Here is a 22,053-nt window from a genome sequence, read left to right as displayed (position 1 = left end):
GCATGTGTGGCAGGGAAAGAGTACTGGCTCTGGGAAAGACGAAGACAGTGGAAACGGAAAGATCAAGTTCAAGAGACTTGTCTTTTTTCTTTCTTTTTTTTTTTTTTAGGTAGAATCGGCACAATTTGGTGATTGACCAAATGTGGGGATAAGGGATAAAGTTCTTTAAGGAGAGCAGCTGGCTTGTTAACATGACTTCCGTATTTAAAAGGAATTCCGTTTTGTGACTTTAACACATGTCTGCAGCCAAGATCCCCTGTGAGGTGCAGTGTGAGCCTCCTGGCTGTGTCAGTCAGCGGGTAGTTCTGCTTCACTCCTGACTTTGTAAGGAGAGACACAATAGAAGATAGAGGAAGGAACCTACCCCTCCCTGATGAGAGGCTCTTCCCTGATTGTGTACACCCTCTCTCCCCTCAAGTCTCTGAATGATGTTCATCAGAAGGGCATCCAGAGATGGAAGCAGTTAGGTGGATGGGGCTGAAATAGAATGAGATGTTCATTAGTTCCCTCCAGGTATGTTTTTTGAATCTGAAAGACAGGACGCAGGTTGATAGAGAATGCCACAGTCATAAAATCGGGAGGAATCCAAAGAAACCATGTGTCCCCGAGTTAACCAGGAAAAGAACATTTAAAAGAGACTTAGAAGTACTCCGTCAACTTCCCCAAGGCTTTCTGGAACTATGTTGTCATGCCCACTACTAGATTTATCTGGGACCACTTCCTCTCTATGCTTCTCTGCCATCCAGACTAGACAAAAATCTGTACTTCTTTGGCCCAGAGCTGATTCTGGCAATGGGGCAGAGAAGGAGTGTTTTCTTTCTGTCCTGTGGGAACATAGATCTTAATTCAACAACATTCATTGAGCGTGCATTATATATATCAAGCAAGGGAGAAGTGTAATCGTCATAGTGTTTTAGAACAGTGTTTTTCAACTGTGGGTCATGACCTATTAGTGGTCATAAAATCATTGTAGCAGGTTGTGGCCAGTATTTTATATAATTTTACATAACTAAAATGTAACACAATAGAAAATATCCAAACAAGGGTACCTGGGTGGCTCAGTTGGTTAAGTGTCTGACTCTTGATATTGGCTCAGGTCTTGATCTCACAGTTGTGAGTTCGAGTCCCCCCGTGTTGGGCTCCATGCTGGGTGTAGAGCCTACTTAAAAAAAAGAAAGAAAGAAAATATCCAAACAAAGAATAATTTCATGAACTTGTGTCCATTTTAGGGGTATGCATAAAGATGTAAAATGTGTTTCTAACTGGAACATAGCCAAAAGTTTTTCTTTAAAAACTTTGTTTTTAAATATTGTATCTGGACTACTTATTGAAGATAGTTCATTTGAATGGGAGTTTACTACAAGCCTGGAAATCAAATCCCCATGTCACTGCTGGAAATCAATTCTAGCCATAGTGGGTCTATAAAGGAATTTTCAGAGACAACTTTTTGTAGGATGGAGACACCTTTGTTAGGCAGGTTCTTATTTCTGAATTTAAGGGGAAAAAAAATTAGTAGATGTATTCATTTCCTAGGGCTGCTATTACAAACAGAGTGGCTTAAAACCACAGAAATTTATTGTCTCACTGTTCTGGAGGCCAGAAATCCCAAATCAGTGTGTTGGCAGGGCCATGTGCTCTCTGAAGGCTCTGGAGAAGGATCTGTTCCAGGCCTCCCTCCCGGCTTTTAGGAGTTCCTTGGCTTGTGGCAGACACAACTCTGTCTTCACATGGTGTTCTCCCCGTGTGCATATCTATGTTTGTGTCCAAACTTTCCCTTTTTATAAGGACGCCAGTTATACTGAATTAGGGCCCACTAATGATTTCATTTTAACTTGATCACCTCTGTAAAGACCCTATTTCCAAATCAGGTCACATGCTAAGGTACTGGAGGTTCAGGCTTCCACATATCTTTCTGAAGGGACACAATTCAACCCATAACCAATATATTTCAGATTTCCACTAGGCGATCAAGAAAGTGGTAAAAACATTTTCCTGTCTTATTCAGAAAAAAGTTCTCAATTTTTGGAAGTCTTTTTGTTTTGTCTGTTTATGTTGCCTCAAAAATAATAGCTCTTAGTGTTGGCTAAAAATTCATGTCCTGTGAATATTAACAGCTTCAGCTCTTTGCATTAACCCTTTGGTCAGGAAAATTGATTTGCTCTTAAACTTCACTAATTTGTTTTTATTTCTACTGGAGAGGCCTTGTGTTCTTAGTCACAGCATGCAAATAATACAACTAAACAAACAAAACTTACAATAAAGTATATGCATACATCTACAGAAGTGTCCCCCCAGAATTTTAGCTGCAAACCCTTAGCTAAGAGCCAGCCTGAAAACATTTACATTTGTTTCCCAAAAAGAACTGGGAGATTGTTTTTCTTTTCCATACCCCTAAATGGGGCCAACCCAAAACTCTGAGCACACCAGCTGCTCCATCACTCCCCGATTGGAGTGGTTCATGGTTCATGCCTGGGACTGGGCATAAATTGAAAATGCTCAAGGAAGTGTGGCACTTGGGGTTTTGCAGAGGAAGGAAGGAAAGAAAATGTACTAACTTTATTCACCTCATCATTCTCTAAGAAAATTCTTCTCAACATGAGGGAAAACCTCGAATTCCAGGGGAAGAAAAGCTTACTTAATACTTTTAATTGTATCCTTTTGCCCCCTAGCTTAGTCTCTCCCTTTTGCTCTTTGTTTTGTGTTAAGCCCCCATAGATGATTTTCCTAGTTTCTCCCATAATGAAACCTAATCCTTAGCATTTACCTGGGTTTTTTTTAGTACTCCTCAGTACTCAAGGAACACTTGCAAACTATTTCTTCTAGCTCAAATCACTTGAAAATTTAGTTTAAGTGTGTAGCTAAGTATGCAGATGATGTTTTTGTTGTTGTTTTGGTTTTGGTTTTGGTATCCAGCCACAATAACCAGTTAGAACGCTGGACTCATTGGAACATTTATCAGAACAGTTCAAAAGGGAATTGAATGGAATGGTGATTTGATCCAGCTGTGGAAAGTCCCTTCTGAATACCACACTCTGAGGATTCTCCCAACAGTATTTGGTTTTTTCTCAGACATAGAAAGCGCCACACATTTTGTGATATCCGTTAGCTTGCTGTGTAATTAAATTGATAGACATTGTATCCTGTGGCTTCACGTTATAAATTAGTGCAGCTCATGAAAAAACTGTAAGTCTAGGTGTGATTCATTTCTGAGCGTTTATCAATATAGAGCCCAATAAATAAATTTGATTAAGACCCCACTAAAAACATAGTATCTGTTATTGCCCTTCTCACTTGTAGCTTTCTAGATTTGGACTGTTACTTGGGTCTATTTGATAAATGCTCTTCCCAGAGGCAGTTGTTTTGAGAGATTATATCACCACATGTCTGAGGACATTAAGCACCTGACTGCCGGACATACGTGAGGTGGCTGCCCAAATCTCTAAATGTATGTTCAAATTTAAAAAAGAGGGAAAAAAAGATAAACTAATTGGCTGCTTAACCTTGGCCATTATTCAGAGTTAACAAACAGGAAATTAATTAAAACCTGGGGTTTATACTAGTAACCAAGGAGGAAATTGAATGAATTCCAAGTTATTAGAGTTTGTCATTGACTTAATTTCATGACACACACTCCCTTTTTCATTCACAGTATTTGTGCTTATTTTTAAAAATTAAAAATGAATCAGAATTTTCAATTTAAAATTTAGGCCAAAAATTATGACTCATTTAATATCATTGGATGTGCCATTAAATTAACATAAATCCAGGAACAGGCATCAATAACCTCTATAAATAGATGCTTGTGGGCCTGTAACAATAGTAAAATATCCATTTTGTGCAAATGTAGAAATGGTGACTTTTTTTCAAATGTCTTGTATTCTGATACGTAAATTTTGTAGAAAAGTTTATTTTCTCAGTTCTATTTGGAAGAATTGTCCTGTCCTTAGCCATTTTTTTCTTAAAATTGCCTTTAAAATTAGTGCATTAAATTGATTTTTAGAATTAACTGACTTAATTTGCATTGATTCCATTTTGTTTCAAAATTTATACCCTTGTCAAGTTACAAAAACCCAAGGAAAGGGTACTGTCATGAAAAGGAAAAGAGAAATATGCTAATTAACTATCAAAATTGATTTCCTTCTCTTTTTTAATTATATTGTTCTTGAGTACTGTGCATGGATTGTTGCCCTGTTGACTACTGCTGATTGAACAAATCTAGTACTGAATCTGTTTCATTTAGTTTAAATTGCAGTACCTGCACTTTTTTTTTTTTAGAACACGTAAAACTAGTCACACTTAAGGGACATATCCGAATTAAGAATTTCTGATTCTGTCTCTCACTGACAACTTTACCTTGTTTTCAGGCAGATACAGCCTGAAAAATTCTTGCTTATGATTAAAAACTTGTGTTTCTATCAGGAGACATTCTTAGACTGCCAGTACATTTTAATAAAATATTCACTTTCCACATGCTGCCAGTCATCATGCACTATGAATGGACTAAGGTTAGTGTAGTGTCGTTATAATCAGAAGCATGACGTGAGGGATATAAAATCCACGAGATCTTGCTGAGGGCTGCTGCCGTGCAGATTGGCCATTGCATCAGTTTTCTTCACCTGTTCATCCCACCATATTCTGACAGCTTAAGGCTGAAGGGAAGCCGGTAAAGGACAAAAATGGACTAACGTGTAATACAGTAACTCACACATCACTAGCTGTGTGACCTGCATCTGTTATGTGTCCCCTCTGAGCCCACTTACCTCAAGTTGAGGAGCAAGTACCAGAAAGGGTTTTGATGAGGATTTACATGAGTTAATTAATGTTGGAGCCCCCAATAAGTAGCACCTGGCTAATGAGTAAATGTGTGAGGGAGAAAAGATGTAAAAGAAGAAAGGATTGATTTTGATTGCCTCTGTTTGCTACAAAGAAATTTAGCACAAGCACACAAAATAAACATTAGCCAAAATATATGAACAGCTGTGTTTAGAACTCTGCACCATCTAAATCTTCTCCCAAAAGCACTAGAATTCTAACTTCTAAGGAAACCAACCATATTGCTAATTGAATCTTCACTAAAGTACCCTTGTTAATTTTCATTAAAATTTGTTACATGTTAGAGTTAAGGATCTGTTCTGGGCATAAAAGTTTTTAGTACCGTGCCCCTTTTGTAACACGTGGAGGCAATGTTCCTATAATAATAAAATCGTTAGAGGTTTCTAGTTGCAGCCTTTTTGCATGGTGTTGGTCATAATTAGTACTTTTTTGACAGTGAATCCTTGATTAGGAAACCCAATTCCAGTATTTTTAATAATTTGTTTTGTTCAGGGTTTTCAATGAATTTTTTGAAACCACTATGTAAGCTCCTTGTACCAGTTCTGCTTAAAGTAGTCCCCTCCTGTAATAGCCCTGCTCCAGGTAGACGTTTCCCACGTGTCACCCCTAACTCTTCAGCTCTGCAACCTGACTCTCTAAGCTGTGCCCTCAGTCCAACCACATTAGAGTCGATAACAAAGCTGATCCATCATTTACCCATCACTTTAGGAAGAATTGGCACGACTGGTTACAAACATTAAAGTCTTTGGCAACATAAACATTAGAACAGCTAAACTATAATGGAATTGGAAACCAAAATCATGCAAGAATGAAAAATAGTATGTCATAGTTTATGTGCCATCTTCCAACTAAAATGTTAAGACCTTTTCAACTTGTAGGACAGGTGTGTTTGTGTGTATGGGTTATACAGTGTAACTGTGTAGTAAGATTTTGCCAGGATAATATTACCAACTAAGCAAACTTTTCTCTTTTCATTAACGATCCTTTAGAAAATAAAAAATAGGGGCGCCTGGGTGGCTCAGTCATTAAGCATCTGCCTTTGGCTCAGGTCATGATCCCAGCAGCCCGCATCGGGCTCCCTGCTCCGCGGGAGGCCTGCTTCTCCCTCTCCCACTCCCCCTGCTTGTGTTCCCTCTCTTGCTGTGTCTCTCTCTGTCAAATAAATAAAGTCTTTTAAAAATATATAAATAAATAAATAAATAATAAGCCAAGAGAGAGGGAAAGCTGAAGTTATCTGGTTGCTTCCCCAAAGGTGGTGGACACCCCCAGGTGGTGTACAAGATTAACCAGAGGTACAAGAAGAAAATATTAGAGCTTCTTTTTACTTTTAAAAAGTAAATAATAGTTTATATTTCTACTTTTATCCATTTAATGATGCATGTAATTAGTAGAGGTCGATACTTAGTCATATATTGAAGGGAGTGCTGTTTAAAAGCAAATTTTATGAATGTATAATCAAAAAAGTTCAAAGACCTCCAGCAGACACTAAGGGAAAGAGACTCAGTCTTTGCTTTGAAGTCATTTGTCAGAAGGAAAACACATGTTAAAGGAAAAAAAAATATTGTATATACCTTACATTTTTAAAAATACTTTTATATTAAGCTTCATATTGTTTTTGAAGAATGTAAACTATTGTGTTGGTTGAAGACTGTAAACTATTTCTATAATTTCATTTATGTCCTTACATGTTATCCATACTTGTTAATACTTAGAGTAACTACAGAGAACAAAAAGCAAGAGTAGTGCTTACTGATAGGTCTCTCATTGCTAGGACATCATTCCTGAAGTGGTTCATACTTAACAGGAATATTTTGTTGGCTGTTTCTTACTTTCATCATCGTGGTAATGAGCTATAATTAACTTTATTGAGATAATTATGCAATCATTTTAAGGGTTTATGTATAATACATGGAACTTGGATGGGGCTTGTAGATATAAGGTAGTAAAAAGGTTCCTCTTGAAAGTGTGACGTGACTTACTTTTGCCTGAGGCTAATCTTGAAGAGAAACCTCTCTTGATGGTCTCCCACGAAGAAGTAAATAACCTTGGCTAGGTCCAAGGTAGAGTATGTTTTACTAACTTTACTCCATCGTGAGATTAGCTCTAATGTGTCAAAATAAAATTTCTGACAGGAAGAACAGAGTTTTAGTAAAATTGATATGTTAAAATATTAACAGAAATTAATACAAAATTTGTTTTCCTTTTAGTTCACAGGAAGATGAAAGACCTATGTCACCTTTCTATTTGAGGTATTTATTTGATTTTTGTTGTTCTATTACAGGGAATGGAAGAGGGGTAGGGTTTCTTTGAGTTTATTGGCCCATTTTAATTCTTTTCAATAGAATATTCTACACGATGGTCCAACTAAGCTTATTGGAACCCTTCATCATATTGTTCATGCTGTGTTTTTTTTTCTCTTTGGTTTAAGAAATCTTAAATTTAATAGAGCTAAAAAGATTACAATAAGATATTTTGTTTTAAATTCAGAAATGTCAAGATAGCCATTTTAATTTCAGAAACTGCCTAATGATTACGCTGTTACCTACATCTTAAAAATTCTCTTCCATGCATATATGCAGGTGGGGGGGGTGTGAGCACAAAGCTTCAGCTATGTTAGGTCATTTTCTGTATAGTAGTGGAGTGTGAAACTAAGTATTCAGCAAGTTCATGGGGTTTAGGGTTGTTTTCTAAAGCTTATGAAGCCAGAATAACAACTATTAAAACAGGTGAGTTTACAGAATTCAAAGTAGATGTTAACTCTTTCCTCAATTTTGAAATCTACTTTTTTAAAAGAAATGTCAGAATATGTGATACATAGTTTATTTCTGAATCTGATTTGTTGTAATAGTCCCAGAGTTAGATTTAAGCTTTAATTCAACCAACAATAGTTCAGAAATGTGTCATAGGACTTTAGTCTTAGCCAAGTAACTGCTTTTCAGTACTGTTCCACCCTTCAGCAACTCAAAGCATATTGCATAATCACCTTGTGGCAAAAGAGAACATTTGAGGTTTTAGTCTGAGACAACATGGTGGTCCGTTTGATTCACTTTGGTTTCCTGCCAACCAAATCAGCATATTCTGGTTTGTAGGCTACCTCAACTATACAACTACTATAAACACATAAGGATGTTGTTGCTGAGTACATGGTGACTCTGGAATTCATTATGTAAATACAGTAATATCAAACAAATGATTATCCTATATTAACGGAAATTAAGTTTTACACGGTACAGAAGACTACAGCACCAGATCATGCCAACAAATGAGAACTGTCTTATTTTTATTCCTCTGAATAATATCAGTCTGTTTTACATAGTATTGAATTTTATTTTTTTAACAATTTTAAAAAGCTGATGGGAAAAATGGGTTTATAAGTCTTAAGACCTTAAGAGACACATAATTGTATTTTCTAATATGATTTTTTAAATTATTTAGACTAATATGTCTTGAAAAAGAAATTCTGTACTTGCAAAGTGAAAGTTAAAGAATGTAAAGAAAATGTATTTACCATAACTCTTGGTAGAAGCTACTTGAGTTTTCAATGTTAAGTCATAAAAACTAAAATATTATGAGAGTAGGAAAAAAGAATGAAATGCATACTAGCCCACATGTATAGGAGAGGTAAAGTTGCAGAAAAAGGAAGTTACCAGCAGACACTGTTTTGGAAATTTTAACTAAATGGAGCTATTTTCATAAATGAAAAAATAATTATTATTTGTCCTGAAATTAAAATGTCAAATGTAGTTTCTTTTTCTGAATAACATTCTGTGATAGTCTTAGAAATTATGTAAGAACTAAGTTGGTACAAGTTAATTTAACTTTTTTTTTATTATCTACTTGACATGAAGTAGGGAGAATCTATTAATAAAATATGAATCTGTTTGGAAGGAGCTCTTTTTGTTTTGTTTTCAAATTATTTGCATGGTGGCTTTGAGATTAACTCTTCTTGGGTTATTCTGACATACGGAATTTAAGTGGAAGAAAGAATACATGATTATTAACTATGATTAAAGTTCTTCCAGATTTTTTTTAATTTTTTTATTGTTATGTTAATCACCATACATCATTAGTTTTTGATGTAGTGTTCCATGATTCATTGTTTGTGTATAACACCCAGTGCTCCACGCAGAATGTGCCCTCTTTAATACCCATCACCAGGCTAACCCATCCCCCTACCCTTCTCCCCTCTAGAACTCTGAGTTTGTTTTTCAGAGTCCATCGTCTTTCATGGTTCGTCTCCCCTTCCGACTTACTCGCCTTCATTCTTCCCATCCTGCTATCTTCTTTTTTTTTCTTAACATATGTTGCATTATTTATTTCAGAGGTACAGATCTGTGATTCAACAGTCTTACACAATTCACAGCGCTCACCATAGCACATACCCTCTCCAATGTCCATCACCCAGCCACCGCATCCCTCCCACCCCCCACAACTCCAGCAACCCTCAGTTTGTTTCCTGAGATTAAGAATTCCTCATATCAAAGTTCTTCCAGATTTTTGAACTAGAAACATAACATGTCCACTGACAATTTAATTTACAAACTAGTGCACTTTTTTGCACTACCTCTAGTGAGAACAAATGAGTGCTTAAATGTTTTAAATATACTTTCATTTCTGTAGCCTCTTTGTCTTCCATTTCTTTCTCTCCTACTTTATTAAGATTTCCTTCCTACAATTCTCAGAAAGGGCAGTTACTGTAAGACTCATGAATTTCATAACAATTTGTCAACATGACAAAAAACTAAATTGGCTCTTTAAAATCTGAAATAATATTTACTGTGGCCTTGAAAAGTAAAAAGTGATTGGTAGCTGTAAAATGATATCTTTCCTGACTAGGAATATTGAATATTGAGTGCTATGTATTATATTTTGACAGTGTTGACTGGTCAAGGTTTTTTGGGGTTTTGGTTTTTGGCTTTTTTCCAGGGGGGAGACAGAGAGGAAAGATCCAAACAAGAGATGAGACACATTAGCTGAGCTGGGTACTCACCAGAAGTAGATCCAGCCACAGGCAGCCAGGCAGAGGTGATGGGGATGGGACAGCTGGTCAGTGGTGGGATATTCAGTTGATGGTTTATTCTGAAAGGTCCAGCATGAGGTAGAATGGCAAAACTCAGTGTCTGCAGGTCTGGGAGTGGGCAGTCTTCAGGAAGACCAGATCAAAACAGAAGATAAGAGCAAAGCAGGGCTCCAGTGTCAGAGGGAGGAGAAGAGATGATCCATAAAGTAATTCAGATACAGGACATCCGACAAGCATCCAGCTCTTGGAGTGGAGACAAGGTGCATTATTTATAATGAAGGTAGAGTCTGTACGTGCAGTGTAGAGATGGAGAGCGTGCAGAGGACCTGCAGTGCACTAGTGGAGGTTCCAGACCCTTTCTGTGGCTAAGGGAAGGCAAGTGGGATGCAGGAACTGGGAGCCAGAGAGGCCATTTCAATTGTTACCTTGCTCTACTTTTCACCTTGTAGAATTCCAGTTTCTGTGATTACGATTCTCTGTTATAAACACTCATGGCTGAGCCACATGGTAGTCTACTGTACATTTCAATTGCCTTCAATTTTTTCTGTAGTAAGGTAGGACTGTTATAAATAGACGTGCACTCATATATTCTCATTCTAGATTAAATATCTTCTGTGATAAGAACTCTGTTTTCTGTAATTTCAGCACTTCTCCACCCTAGCCTAACTCACCAGAACGATTCGTCCTTTTTTTTTCCCCCCAAAGGAAAGAAACATTAGCTACAAATCTGTACTTGCTGCGTCTCATGTGGCAGGATGACTTGCAGCTACAGTAGCTCAAACAGTAGGTGTCATTGTTCCCCAGATGCTCATTAGAGATTACCCACCCTGTTGAAGTGATTAAAGAAATGAAAGGGAAGAGCAAGTTTCGCGAAACCCTTAGCAAGATTGCTACAAAATAGACAAGAACCTGCAAACTTCAGGTGAAGAACATTCTTGGCAAAGATGTCCATATCCTGGGCTCTCGTGCTCTCCGCTGGACTCCCAGAAAAGCACCCCTACCTCAGTTGCTCAGATTAGCAGCTTGCTATATGCGTTCCGTGCCACATCCAGCCTGTTACTGTCTGAATTCTTTTGCCTGTCATCCAGTCCGACCTGGCTAGGATCTGTTGCTAGTTCTACTTTTTGTTGGGTCTTCAGTATCTGCAAATTTGGATTTTGATTTCTCTGTTTATTTCCACTGGGACTGAGGCTCTTAATCCCTACTCTACATTCCTCTGCACCTCTATCGACGCCCATCTCATCTGTACTACCTTCACATTCCTTATGGCCGGGTTCAGATGCTGCCCTCATCCCATCCCATCCTGTCCCATCCCATCCAACTTCTACTCTTGAATTCCTTCTTCTTAAAAGATTCCGGGATTATACATATAGTTTGCATATATGGATGATGCATATATATAGCCTCTATACAAGGCCCATCTCTGCCTGCGCTTCATCAAAATCCTAAATGCGCTTCGGGAGCTACATCCCTGTAACCAGTCTTATTCACTAGGCTCTAAACAGCTCACCTGGCCTCTGAATGGTGGCTCCTTGATCACCTAACACCTACCTCTTAGCAACTGGGCTAATCTTCCTCTGCTTTTTCTTTCTCATTTTGTGCTCCATTGAAACTCTGAAATTGACAGTCTGTCAATTTCAGCCCAAGTTTTAATACTCCAGGTACAAATTGAAGCTAAATTACTATTTTAGCAGATTTGGAATTGCTTAAGGTCAGTGTCAGTATGTGTTTTCTAATTTTCCTGTATCAGGAACATCAGATAGATTTATATCTAAATAAGCTTTTGGAATAGAAACTCATTCTTTAGTATTTTAATATTTTTATTCCTTGAAACCAGGAATCATTAATTTATGAAAGTCTTTTAACTGTAGATTTACATTGAAGAAAAATTTAGCTTTGGATAAATTGAGATTAAAACATTACCTGACATTAGATGGAATCTGAAAACTATATCATACGACTCCTATCCTGATATGTAGAAAAGTTCTTATAGATCATTTTTAGATAGCTCTTTGGGGATTACTTTTCCAAACAACTTGTGCTAGAATTTGTAGGTTTATGATTTTTTTCATACTTTATTAAATTTTTTAATAGTTTCTTTTTCTTATTAACTCTATTATATGTTTTCTCAACTATCATTTTGAGGTAAAAATCTCTCATCAGATGGGATAGTTTTGAAAAGTGCAATATATCAGGCATTATATTTGTTGTAGATTAACAAGTGCAACAAACAAGCAGGCTATTTACTTGATTATCTACTTTTTTCCCCCAGATAATAAAGTCAACTAGATATTTGGGTGTCTTTAGACACAAATAACTATATATTAAAATTATTTGTTTCCCTTGTCCTTTTTTACTAGAACAGTATTTCTAAACTGAGGAAGCACATCATCTCTTTGGCCATTTGTACAACTTCTTTGGAGCTCTTTTTTGGGGGGTGGGAGGGTAAATATAAATAACAAAATATATCATTTTAACCATTTTTAATTATTTTTTAAATTGTGACAAAATACACATAGCATACAATTTTCTATCTTAACCATTTCTAAGTGCATTTCCACTAATGCATGAATCCAATTGCTCCATATTTTTGTTAACACTTGTTATGTTCTGTTTTTTGATAACACCATCATTATGATACATACTTTGTATACTTTAAAGATGCTGGGGTCTCACTGGCCAAGACCCTCAGCTTTGAGTGGTGTTGGGTATCCATATTTTCAATAAGTATCATGAGATAGTCTTTTCTACAATAAGTGCTGGGAAAACAGGATATTCACATGCAAAAGCATGGAGTTGACCCCTCACCTAATATCATATTAAAAGACTCAACAGAAAGGAAAGGGAGAATGGTGGAAAATATTTGCAAATCATTTATCTGATAAGGGATTAATATCCAGAATATATAGAGAACTCCAAAAAATCAACAACAACAACAAAATGATTTTTAAAATGGGAAAAGAACTTGAACAGACGTTTCTCCAAAGAAGTTGTACAAATGGCCAATAAGCACATGAAAAGATGCTGAACATCAGTAATCATCAGGGAAATGCAAAATAAAACTATAATGAGATATCACCTCACACCCATTAGGATGGCTGCTTTGAAAAAAACAACAAGCGTTGGCAAAGCTGAAGAAAAATTGAAAACAGGGTCACAGGGTCCCAAAGAGATATTTGTACATCCATGTTCATAGCAGCATTATTTGTAATACTCAAAAGGTGGTTGCAACCCAAGTGTCCATCAGTGGATAAATGGATAAACAAAATGCAGTATATATATACAGTGGAGTCTGATTCAGCCTTAAAAAGAAGGGAACTTCTGATAGACATGACGTGGATGAACCTTGACATTTATGCTAAGTGAAATAAGTTGGTCACAAAAAAAATCTGTATGATCCCCCTTATGTGCAGTACAATATAGTCAAATTCATACAGACACAGAGCAGAATGGTGGTTGCTAGGGGCTGGGGGGATGGGGAGAATTGGGAGTTACTGTTTAATAGGTACAGGGTTTCAGTTTTATAAAATGAAAAGAGTTTTGGAGATGAATGGAATGAATTCACAAATATGCTCAATGCCACTGAACTAAGAAGTGGTTTAAATAGTAAATTTTATGTGTGTTTTGCCACAATAAATTTGAGGGGAAAAAAGTGTCACATAAGAGATTTTCATGCATACCCCTAGCTGAAAATCACTAAACCAGACCACTAGTATAAGTATTTTATACTGAAGAATGGTTATAAACTTAGCTAATGTTCATCATATAATTCTCTAGGGATTCAATATTGAGTTCTTGATATCTGAGCTTGTCAGATGTTTTACAAAGGCGGGGGGGAAGAAAACTAAATTGGATTCCTTCCTCTGTCCACTGCACCGACCAGAAAAATGAGTGACATTCTCCCTACTGAACAGAAAGTTACTTTCTGAACTATTCAGAGCTGAGCCGCATATTCTTTTTCACCTCTCTGCCCCCATTAGCTTCTTTATGTCAACATCTATTCAAAGACTAGAACATTTAGTATGCAAAGCTATCCCCCTGGGATACTCAGTCACTTAAAGCATTTGAGATGATAAAAAAGGAAGGAAGATTACTGGACATAATGCACGCTTTCAAGAGTACACTGTACAAAAACAAAGTACAAATTTATTCCTGATTCTCCAGCTTAGTCAGAAAATTGGACCAAATAGCAAGTGCACCTATTTATGCATCGTAGATTGTTCTAGGGCAGACTTATATATTGGCTCTTAAAATCTAAATTCATGAGCAGGCATCTGCCCACAGCCAAAGGATGATGAAATAAACAAGGAACAATCTACCCACCCAGGGTGTTGGTAATGACCCTGCCTGGATTGATGGATTCTCCTTAGGAACCACAGAACACAAAGAATTATTTGGGACCTATAAAGAGAAATTACAAACTAAGAGAAAGGATGACTTACCCTGAGGACTCAGTGTAAAAACAGATTTCAGAGAGTTTCTTTTTACATGATTCAGAAGAAAACTTGAAAAGTAGTATTACTAGGGCGCCTGGGTGGCTCAGTTGGTTAAGCGACTGCCTTCGGCTCAGGTCATGATCCTGGAGTCCCGGGATCGAGTCCCATGTCGGGTTCCCTGCTCTGCGGGGAGTCTGCTTCTCCCTCTGACCCTCTTCCTTCTCGTGCTCTCTGTCTCTCATTCTCTCTCTCAAATAAATAAATAAAATCTTTAAAAAAAAAAAAAAGAAAGAAAAGTAGTATTACTAATCTTCTTCCAGAAAATGCTTAAGGACATAACTAACCCTCTCTGAAACGTAAGTAAGAACCTGTAAGGGCAGAATAGGTTTATAATTACAAGTTTAGAGACATAGAAGAATAGCTGAAATAAGGAGGGAAAAGAGAACCTAGAAATGTATTAGCAATATGTGGTAAACAGTAAAGAGCAGAAATAATTAAAAATAAATCAAGTACATGATGAGAAGAAACTTGAGAAGCTCCTCCAAAACGAAGATCAAAGGGTAAGAAAAAACTGGTAGAAATAATGCTAGATATGAAGTCAAAGATTAGAAAGTCAACCTAAAAATTATGATTCTAAGGAAAAAAAACATACTAATATGAATAAGTAGAAATCAAAGTTTATGCCCAGCTAATTGAGAGGTGAATTTTAAAAGAAATTTTTTTCATTAAGTGGTAGAAACCGATTAGACTCATTGGTGGAGGGACAAAGAAAGTAATAAAATTTTGAATTTCTTATCTTGCATGGAAGGTAGGAGAATAGAAGCAGGAGTCAAGAGTTTTGAGTTTTTTTGTTTGTTTTGGGGGTTTTTGTTTTACTTTTAGAGATATATGGGTGTAAGAAGCAACCACTAGTAGAAAATTGTATAAGATTTCTATAATGTAAATCTCAGAAGATAAAAGCAAAGACAGAAACCATAGGAAAAGGAAGCTCCCAGATTAGAAAATATAAAGCAAAAATACAACACTAGAATAAATACATCAACTATGACAGTAAATATAAATGGTCAAATTCTTTGATAAAAACTAAAATTACAAAACAAAACAAAACTTGAACTATATTTTGCTCCAAAGAGCCATACCTGAAACAAAATGGCACAGAAAGATTAATAATAAAAATTTAGAATATACATCTGATAAATGTGAACAAAAGGAAAGCAGAGAGGGCAATATCAATACCAGGACAACTAGAGTTCAGTGCCAAATTTGTGTAACAGGACAAACCTGGACTTTATTTAGTATGGACTAAACACATAAAGGCTATAAATTAGCATGTATAAAATAGCACAGCTTCAAATGATAGGAATTTTAACTCTTAAGTTAACAAAAATAAACACATTTGAAGCATAGAACTTATACATACAATTATATTTATTTAATAAAATTTACAAAATAAATAACCCTGAGAATTTTACATAATCAATGAGATTTAAAATAAATGAGCATTACATACTAAACTTTGCACCCTATAAGTAGAGCGCAAAAATTCCTGCTACTTTCTAAGAAATTATTCAGCTGTATCTGGAAATTCTTGAAGAGTAGAAATTTTAGGGGTGCCTGGGTGGCTCAGTCGGTTAAGCATCTGCCTTTGGCTCGGGTTGTGATGCTGGGGTCCTGGGATCGAGCCCCACGTCGGGCTCCCTGCTCAGCAGGGAATCTGCTTGTCCCTCTCCCTCTACCCCTCATCACCCCCACCACTTGTGCTCTCTCTTTATCTCAAATGAATAAATAAAATCTTAAAAAAAAAAAAGAGTAGAAATTTTAACAGTCATGTATTCTGACCATGGTGTAATTGATACCAAAAAATTTCCAGTCAACCAATGAAAACTCTCCTAAAGAGAGGAGAAAATTCAAAGAGGAAATAAAAACTAGTGTAGACTATTGGTAAGAAAAAGGGGGAACATCCATATCAAAATTTGTGAATCTAAGCTCTTTTTAAGAGGTGACTTCACCTTCTTAAGAATGAAAATAAATGAGCCACGCAATCAGAATAAGAAATGATATAAAAGAAGAAAAGCAACCTCTTAGACATTTAGAAGGTTTTAATAATAATAAATGGAAAAAAGAGCAGAACTGATGTTTGAATCCAGAAACTGGTTCTTTGGGAATAAAAATGAAATTATAAAATAGAAAAACCTCTGGTAAACTTAAGAAAAAAAAAGAACAAAACTAATAATCAGAATTGAAGTTTGTGGTCAAGGGATATAGTAGTTTTTAAAAGATTAAAGACTGCTGGCTCAATCGGTTGAGAGTCTGACTCTTGATTTCAGCTCAGGTCCTGATTTCAGGGTCATGAGATTGAACCCTGCATGGGGCTCCACACTCAACAGGGAGTCTGCCTGAGATTCTCTCTCCCTCCCCCTCTTTCCTCCTCCCTCGCTTGCTCCCTCTTTCTCTCTCTCTCTCTCAAATAAATAAATAAATCTAAAAAAATAAATAAAAGATTAAAGACTGCTTGTTTGCAATTTCATACTAATAAATATGAAAATCTAGAAATAAAAATTTTCCTGGAATGTATAAATTTTTAAAAGAAGAAAATTCCATTTGAATCCAAAAAAGTACTTTGAGTAATCTGTTCTAAGAAAATAACTAGATATATAGCCAAAGGTTTATATGAATAGCAGCATTATTTGAGAATAAGGATTATGTCCTTATTAAGGACACACACTGAAGCCATCTGGCTTACACAGCCAGAGCTGTGTAAACTTGAATGAGATATTAGACCTCTTTGAAGCTCAATTTCCTCATCTATAAATGAGTATACATAGTGAACTATTCATTTCATTCAGAATTTTGCTTTACAAAGACCTTAGTCTAAAAACTAAAACTCTGAATTTCTTTTTATGCAAAAACATGCTAAATAAGTAAAACTGAAAACTCCAGTAATTGGGGCCTGAACAAAAAGCTATACAAAAGGTGAGTATTTTGATATTTTGATGGGCTCTATTTAATTTGTTAGGAAATATTTAATCGGGGCGCCTGGGTGGCTCAGTCGTTAAGTGTCTGCCTTCAGCTCAGGTCATGATCCCGGGGTCCTGGGATTGAGCCCCGCTTCGGGCTCCCTGCTCGGCAGGAAGCCTGCTTCTCCCTCTCCCCATTCCCCTGCTTGTGTCCCCTCTCTCGCTGTGTCTCTCTCTGTCAAATAAATAAATAAAATCTTTAAAAAAAGAAAATATTTAATAGATCATCAAAATGTAGGAATGAAGAATAGTTTTTTTCTTCAAAATAGTCCTAATACTTAAAGGAATATGAAGTGTGATGTTTGATAAAGTATGAGAATAAATATTTTCCTCCTAACTAATATCCATGAAGTATGTTTTCAATTTATGTTCTAGTATTATATGCATAGTATTTGATTTAAAACCAAAATGTGAGGTTTTTTAGATCCAAACTGTCTATAACACCACCACAAAAGGGTAATACAATTTTTGTCAACGTTTGAATACCTATAAATGCATCATTAAATTTCTGTATATCATAATCATAGCTAAAAGTTAAAACAAAGTGAATATTGAAGATCAAGTGTATTTTTTTTTTCTGGGATCATGACCTGAGCTGAAGGCAGGCGCTTAATGACTGAGCCACCCAGGTACCCCAAGTGGATTTCTTTTAATGTATGACATTGTCCACGGAAGACACGGTTTTAATGAAAAAGTTTTAATTAGAAATCTGTTACACAACTGTAAGAAATAACGTTAGATTCATCTTATAGTGTTGATGCTGCATATCAACTTTTAGTATTTTAAAATAATACTAAAAATATTGTATTCTGTTAAATAGACAAATTAGGAGCTTCATGCTATTTTGATGATTAGTTACATGATCTTCATCCTTAGGCTGAATTAAACATCACATAATTGTTTTTTAAATCCTTACTCATTAAAAAGAAAAAACTGACTAAATGTAAATATTCTAGAGGGGGGGGAAAAGGATAATTCTGTTCGACCTAACAGTTCCTATTGAAACAATAATAGTTTACCAAATAATATTTGTATACCACGGAAGAGAACATACTGAAGTAAGAGAATGTATAAAAAAAGAGAACACATGCTTTTTCAAGATGTCGGATTTTAGTAGATTTGAAACTTCTTTCTTTTTATATGTAGATTTCTTTATTTCAAATCAAGAGATCTAATTAAAGAATCACTTGTCAACAGGCATTCTGTGCATCTTACCACATGCAAATTTATAGACTAATATTGTTGAGCATATTCAGCTTCCAGAAATGTAGTTTGAGTTTTGTTAATGGAGATACAGACTAAATATATTTAGGTGTGTCATAGAATATATTGCAGAGTAGGCTTAGAATCTGTTTTAAAAGACTATACCAATAGCAAATGTGGTTGCATCATCACTCACAGTAGGCTTGGGTAATGAAATTGACCATAGTTCTGGAGTCTGCATAAGAGGCTTATTTTTTTTCAGCTTTGAATACTTGCTTTATCAACATTAGGAGATGATCCCTTCCATATTCAAGTGTTTATATTGCGTAAGTAAGAAACTTTGTTAGCAAACCAGTCAAGGGCTCTGAAAAAAATTCATTTTTCTTCGCTTTCTGCAAAGGATAAAAAACAAGTTCCATGTAGACGAAGGAAGTCTGTATCTCTCACTTTAGCTTATTTGCTTGTTGCCCTTTTGTCATTTTCTTAGAATTACCTTCATGAGTGAATTATAGCTATGGAAATAGCCCTTATGTCTGTCATTAAATATTCTTAGAAATCTTGTTATTGGTGAGTTATTGATAGCACATCCCACAGGAACTATACAGGTGGCTGGATACCTGACCAAAGCCATATTGGTATTTAATAAACCATAACTATGACTAAAACTGTCATAATATATTATGCAATTATAACCTTTTGTAATGATTTAAACTTTAGAGCAGTAAACTTTTAGAGCTAAAAGAAAACCACGGGGATCACTAGCCAGGCCTTTCATTTTTGGTATAAAGAAACCTATCCAAAGCAGCCAGGCTAACCAGCAATCTATGATTTCAGCTAATTAACTGCAGAGCCAAGACCAGAACTTCTCTTTTCTGATTCCCAATGGAACATGTTCTCTTCTCAGAATACTTTCCTTAGATGGGCGCCTGGGTGGCTCAGTTGGTTAAGCGACTGCCTTCGGCTCAGGTCATGATCCTGGAGTCCCGGGATCGAGTCCCGCATCGGGCTCCCTGCTCAGCGGGGAGTCTGCTTCTCCCTCTGACCCTCTTCCTTCTTCCCTCTCATGCTTTCTATCTCTCATTCTCTCTCTCTCTCAAATAAATAAATAAAATCTTTAAAAAAAAATACTTTCCTTAGAGAAATTCTGCTTAAAAAACATGAAAATATGGACATGTTAAGTATACCAAAAATTCTAAAGGCCTATTAGAAAAACATAAAAGTATAAATTATCATAAATTTGACCTAAGATCAATATATTAGCAAAATTGAATATGATTTAATTCCTTGCTTTTGTCATTGATCTATTCATTTATTTTGCATTTGAAAATGGCTCGGTTAAGCTTCTGCCTTTAGCTCAGGTCATGATCCCAGGGTCCTGGTATTGAGCCCCATGTCCCTGCTCAGCAGGGAGTCTGCTTCTCCCTTTCCTTCTGCCCCTCCTCCCCGCTTGTGCTCTCTTCCTCAAATAAATAGATAAAATCTTAAAAAAAAAAAAAAGACTGATTTAGATGGCTTAGGCCATTTTTCTTTAAGCTATGAGGGAAATTTTGATGTGTTGCCTTTTATTCACTTATGCTAGCATAAGTTTTCCAGTGCATACCCTCATTATGTAGATTAGAATGTTTAAAAATAGCTATTATGATATCTAAGTAATTGAAGTCTTGAAGAATCTTAGTTGCAGGGAATTACAGCTTTGCTAATCAGTGTCTTCCACAAATCAACAGCATCAGAATCACTGTAGAATTTGTTAGAAAGGCAGAATCTCAGCTTCCCCTTTCTGAGACCTAGACCTACTGAATTGGAGTCTGTGTGCGAACAAGATCCTGGATAATTCAGATGCGCCTTAGGATTTGAGAAGCACCAATGTAGAGTTAGTAATCTCAGAACCTGTTTCTACTTGATGTCATTTTCTTGTCTCTTTCTTCTTCCTTGCCTTTCTTTTTGTGTCCTGCCGCCCAGTCCCCCCAAAAGGAACATAAAAATATCAGTGTGTGCTTTAATAAGCAAAAAGAAGTTCAGGTCAAAAGTGTGTAGAATGGAGGCGCCTGGGTGGCTCAGTTGGTTAAGCGTCTGCCTTCAGCTCAGGTCATGATCCCAGGGTCCTGGGATCGAGCCCCCCATTGGGCTCCCTGCTCCGCGGGAAGCCTGCTTCTCCCTCTCCCACTCCCCCTGCTTGTGTTACCTCTCTCGCTGTCTCTTTCTCTTTCTCTGTCAATTAAATAAATAAATAAAATCTTTTTTTAAAATAAGTGTGTAGAAGGGAGAAAGGATGTACATCTACTCATCTGAGACAGCATGGAGGACTGATTATACTTCTATGCCTTTGGAATATTTTTAGCATCTAGCAGATCAATATTTCCCCCCTCTTCTGTGTCCCCCCAGAGCCATCATTCACATTGGGCTGTGCTCCCCAAACTGAGGCTTTGTAACTACACTGAGAAGTGAAATATAGGAGTTAATTCCACAGTGTTGACTTTACAGAGGGTGAGCCACAAAGCATCAAAAGCAGGGACTGCCTGTTCCATTTAAGGACAGAGAACAGCAAAGGATATATTATTGGTTATGTAATCTGGGAACCGCTGTGAATAACAAGCATTGTGAGGCAGATGAGAAAAATGGTTGTGATTAAAAGCAAAGTAAAACACCAAATCCAAGCCTCCATCTACAAAGATGATTCTAGTGAGATTTTCTTCTAGTGAGTGATGGATTGAATGTCTAGTGTAGTGATTAAGAGCTTAGACTCTGAGCTAAAACTTTCTTGGTTCAAATTCCAGCTCATCTACTTCTTGGCTCTGTCACTGTGGGCAAGTTACTTAACCTCTAACCTCTTCAACTGAAAATTGAGAAAACAATAGTACCTACCTCATGGGTTATTGTAAATAGCAAACAAGAAAATATATGTACAAAATACTTGACACAGTGTCTGAAACATAGTAAGTACTCAGTAAGCGTTAGGGTGTATTGTTCATTTGCTTATTTACTCATTTATTAAGGTTTTTCTCATCAGTTTCCCTTGTGAACAATAGCATTATTTTATGTGTCTCTTCTGGGATTTGGCTGTGGTTTGTGGCCATGACAGACAGCAACAACTCATTTTAAGGAAATTCTCTGGGCTGAAGAGTGAGTGTCTGTTGATCACCTCTGGGATAATGAGTGCTAGGCTGGGTCTGATGGTGGTTATGATAGTGGCAGAGAGTATAATGAAAGAAAAAGAGAGATATCATACAATCCCTTGAGGTACTTAGATTCTGAGTGGAAAGAGATGAAATACCCACGTACATGGGAGAAAAACCCAACAGATGATTTAACAAAAAAGTTTCTATGTTCAAAATTGCATGGTCTATCCAAGGATGTTTGGGGTGATTGAAAGGCAGCCATCAGCCTTGGTCATTAACACCTGTCATTTTCTTCAGGTATTTTGTACAAAGGAGGAGAAAAGGGAACTATTGTATCTATTAGGTAAAACTATAGTGTGACAAACATAGACGTTTAAACAGACTTTTGAATCTTGATTTAGAAGCTGACTAACCATGGGAGGGTAGAC

At 36.4% G+C, this 22,053-nt stretch overlaps 1 protein-coding gene across 8 annotated transcripts in view; it reads left to right on the top strand.

Moving 5' to 3' along the window:
• The window catches only part of FAM13A (family with sequence similarity 13 member A), a 369,758-nt gene that overhangs the window by 275,844 nt on the left and 71,861 nt on the right, over positions 1 to 22,053 (top strand). For all 8 annotated transcript variants that reach the window (XM_027600469.2, XM_027600471.2, XM_027600470.2 and 5 more), the window contains one exon: positions 7,041 to 7,082. In XM_027600469.2, coding sequence (XP_027456270.1) covers positions 7,041 to 7,082 — 42 coding nt within the window. The remainder of the gene's footprint in view (positions 1 to 7,040; positions 7,083 to 22,053) is intronic.

The sequence above is a fragment of the Zalophus californianus genome, chromosome 2, assembly GCF_009762305.2.
Source record: "Zalophus californianus isolate mZalCal1 chromosome 2, mZalCal1.pri.v2, whole genome shotgun sequence".
Classification (NCBI taxonomy): Eukaryota; Metazoa; Chordata; class Mammalia; order Carnivora; family Otariidae; genus Zalophus; species Zalophus californianus.
This window is presented reverse-complemented; position numbering and strand designations above follow the sequence as displayed.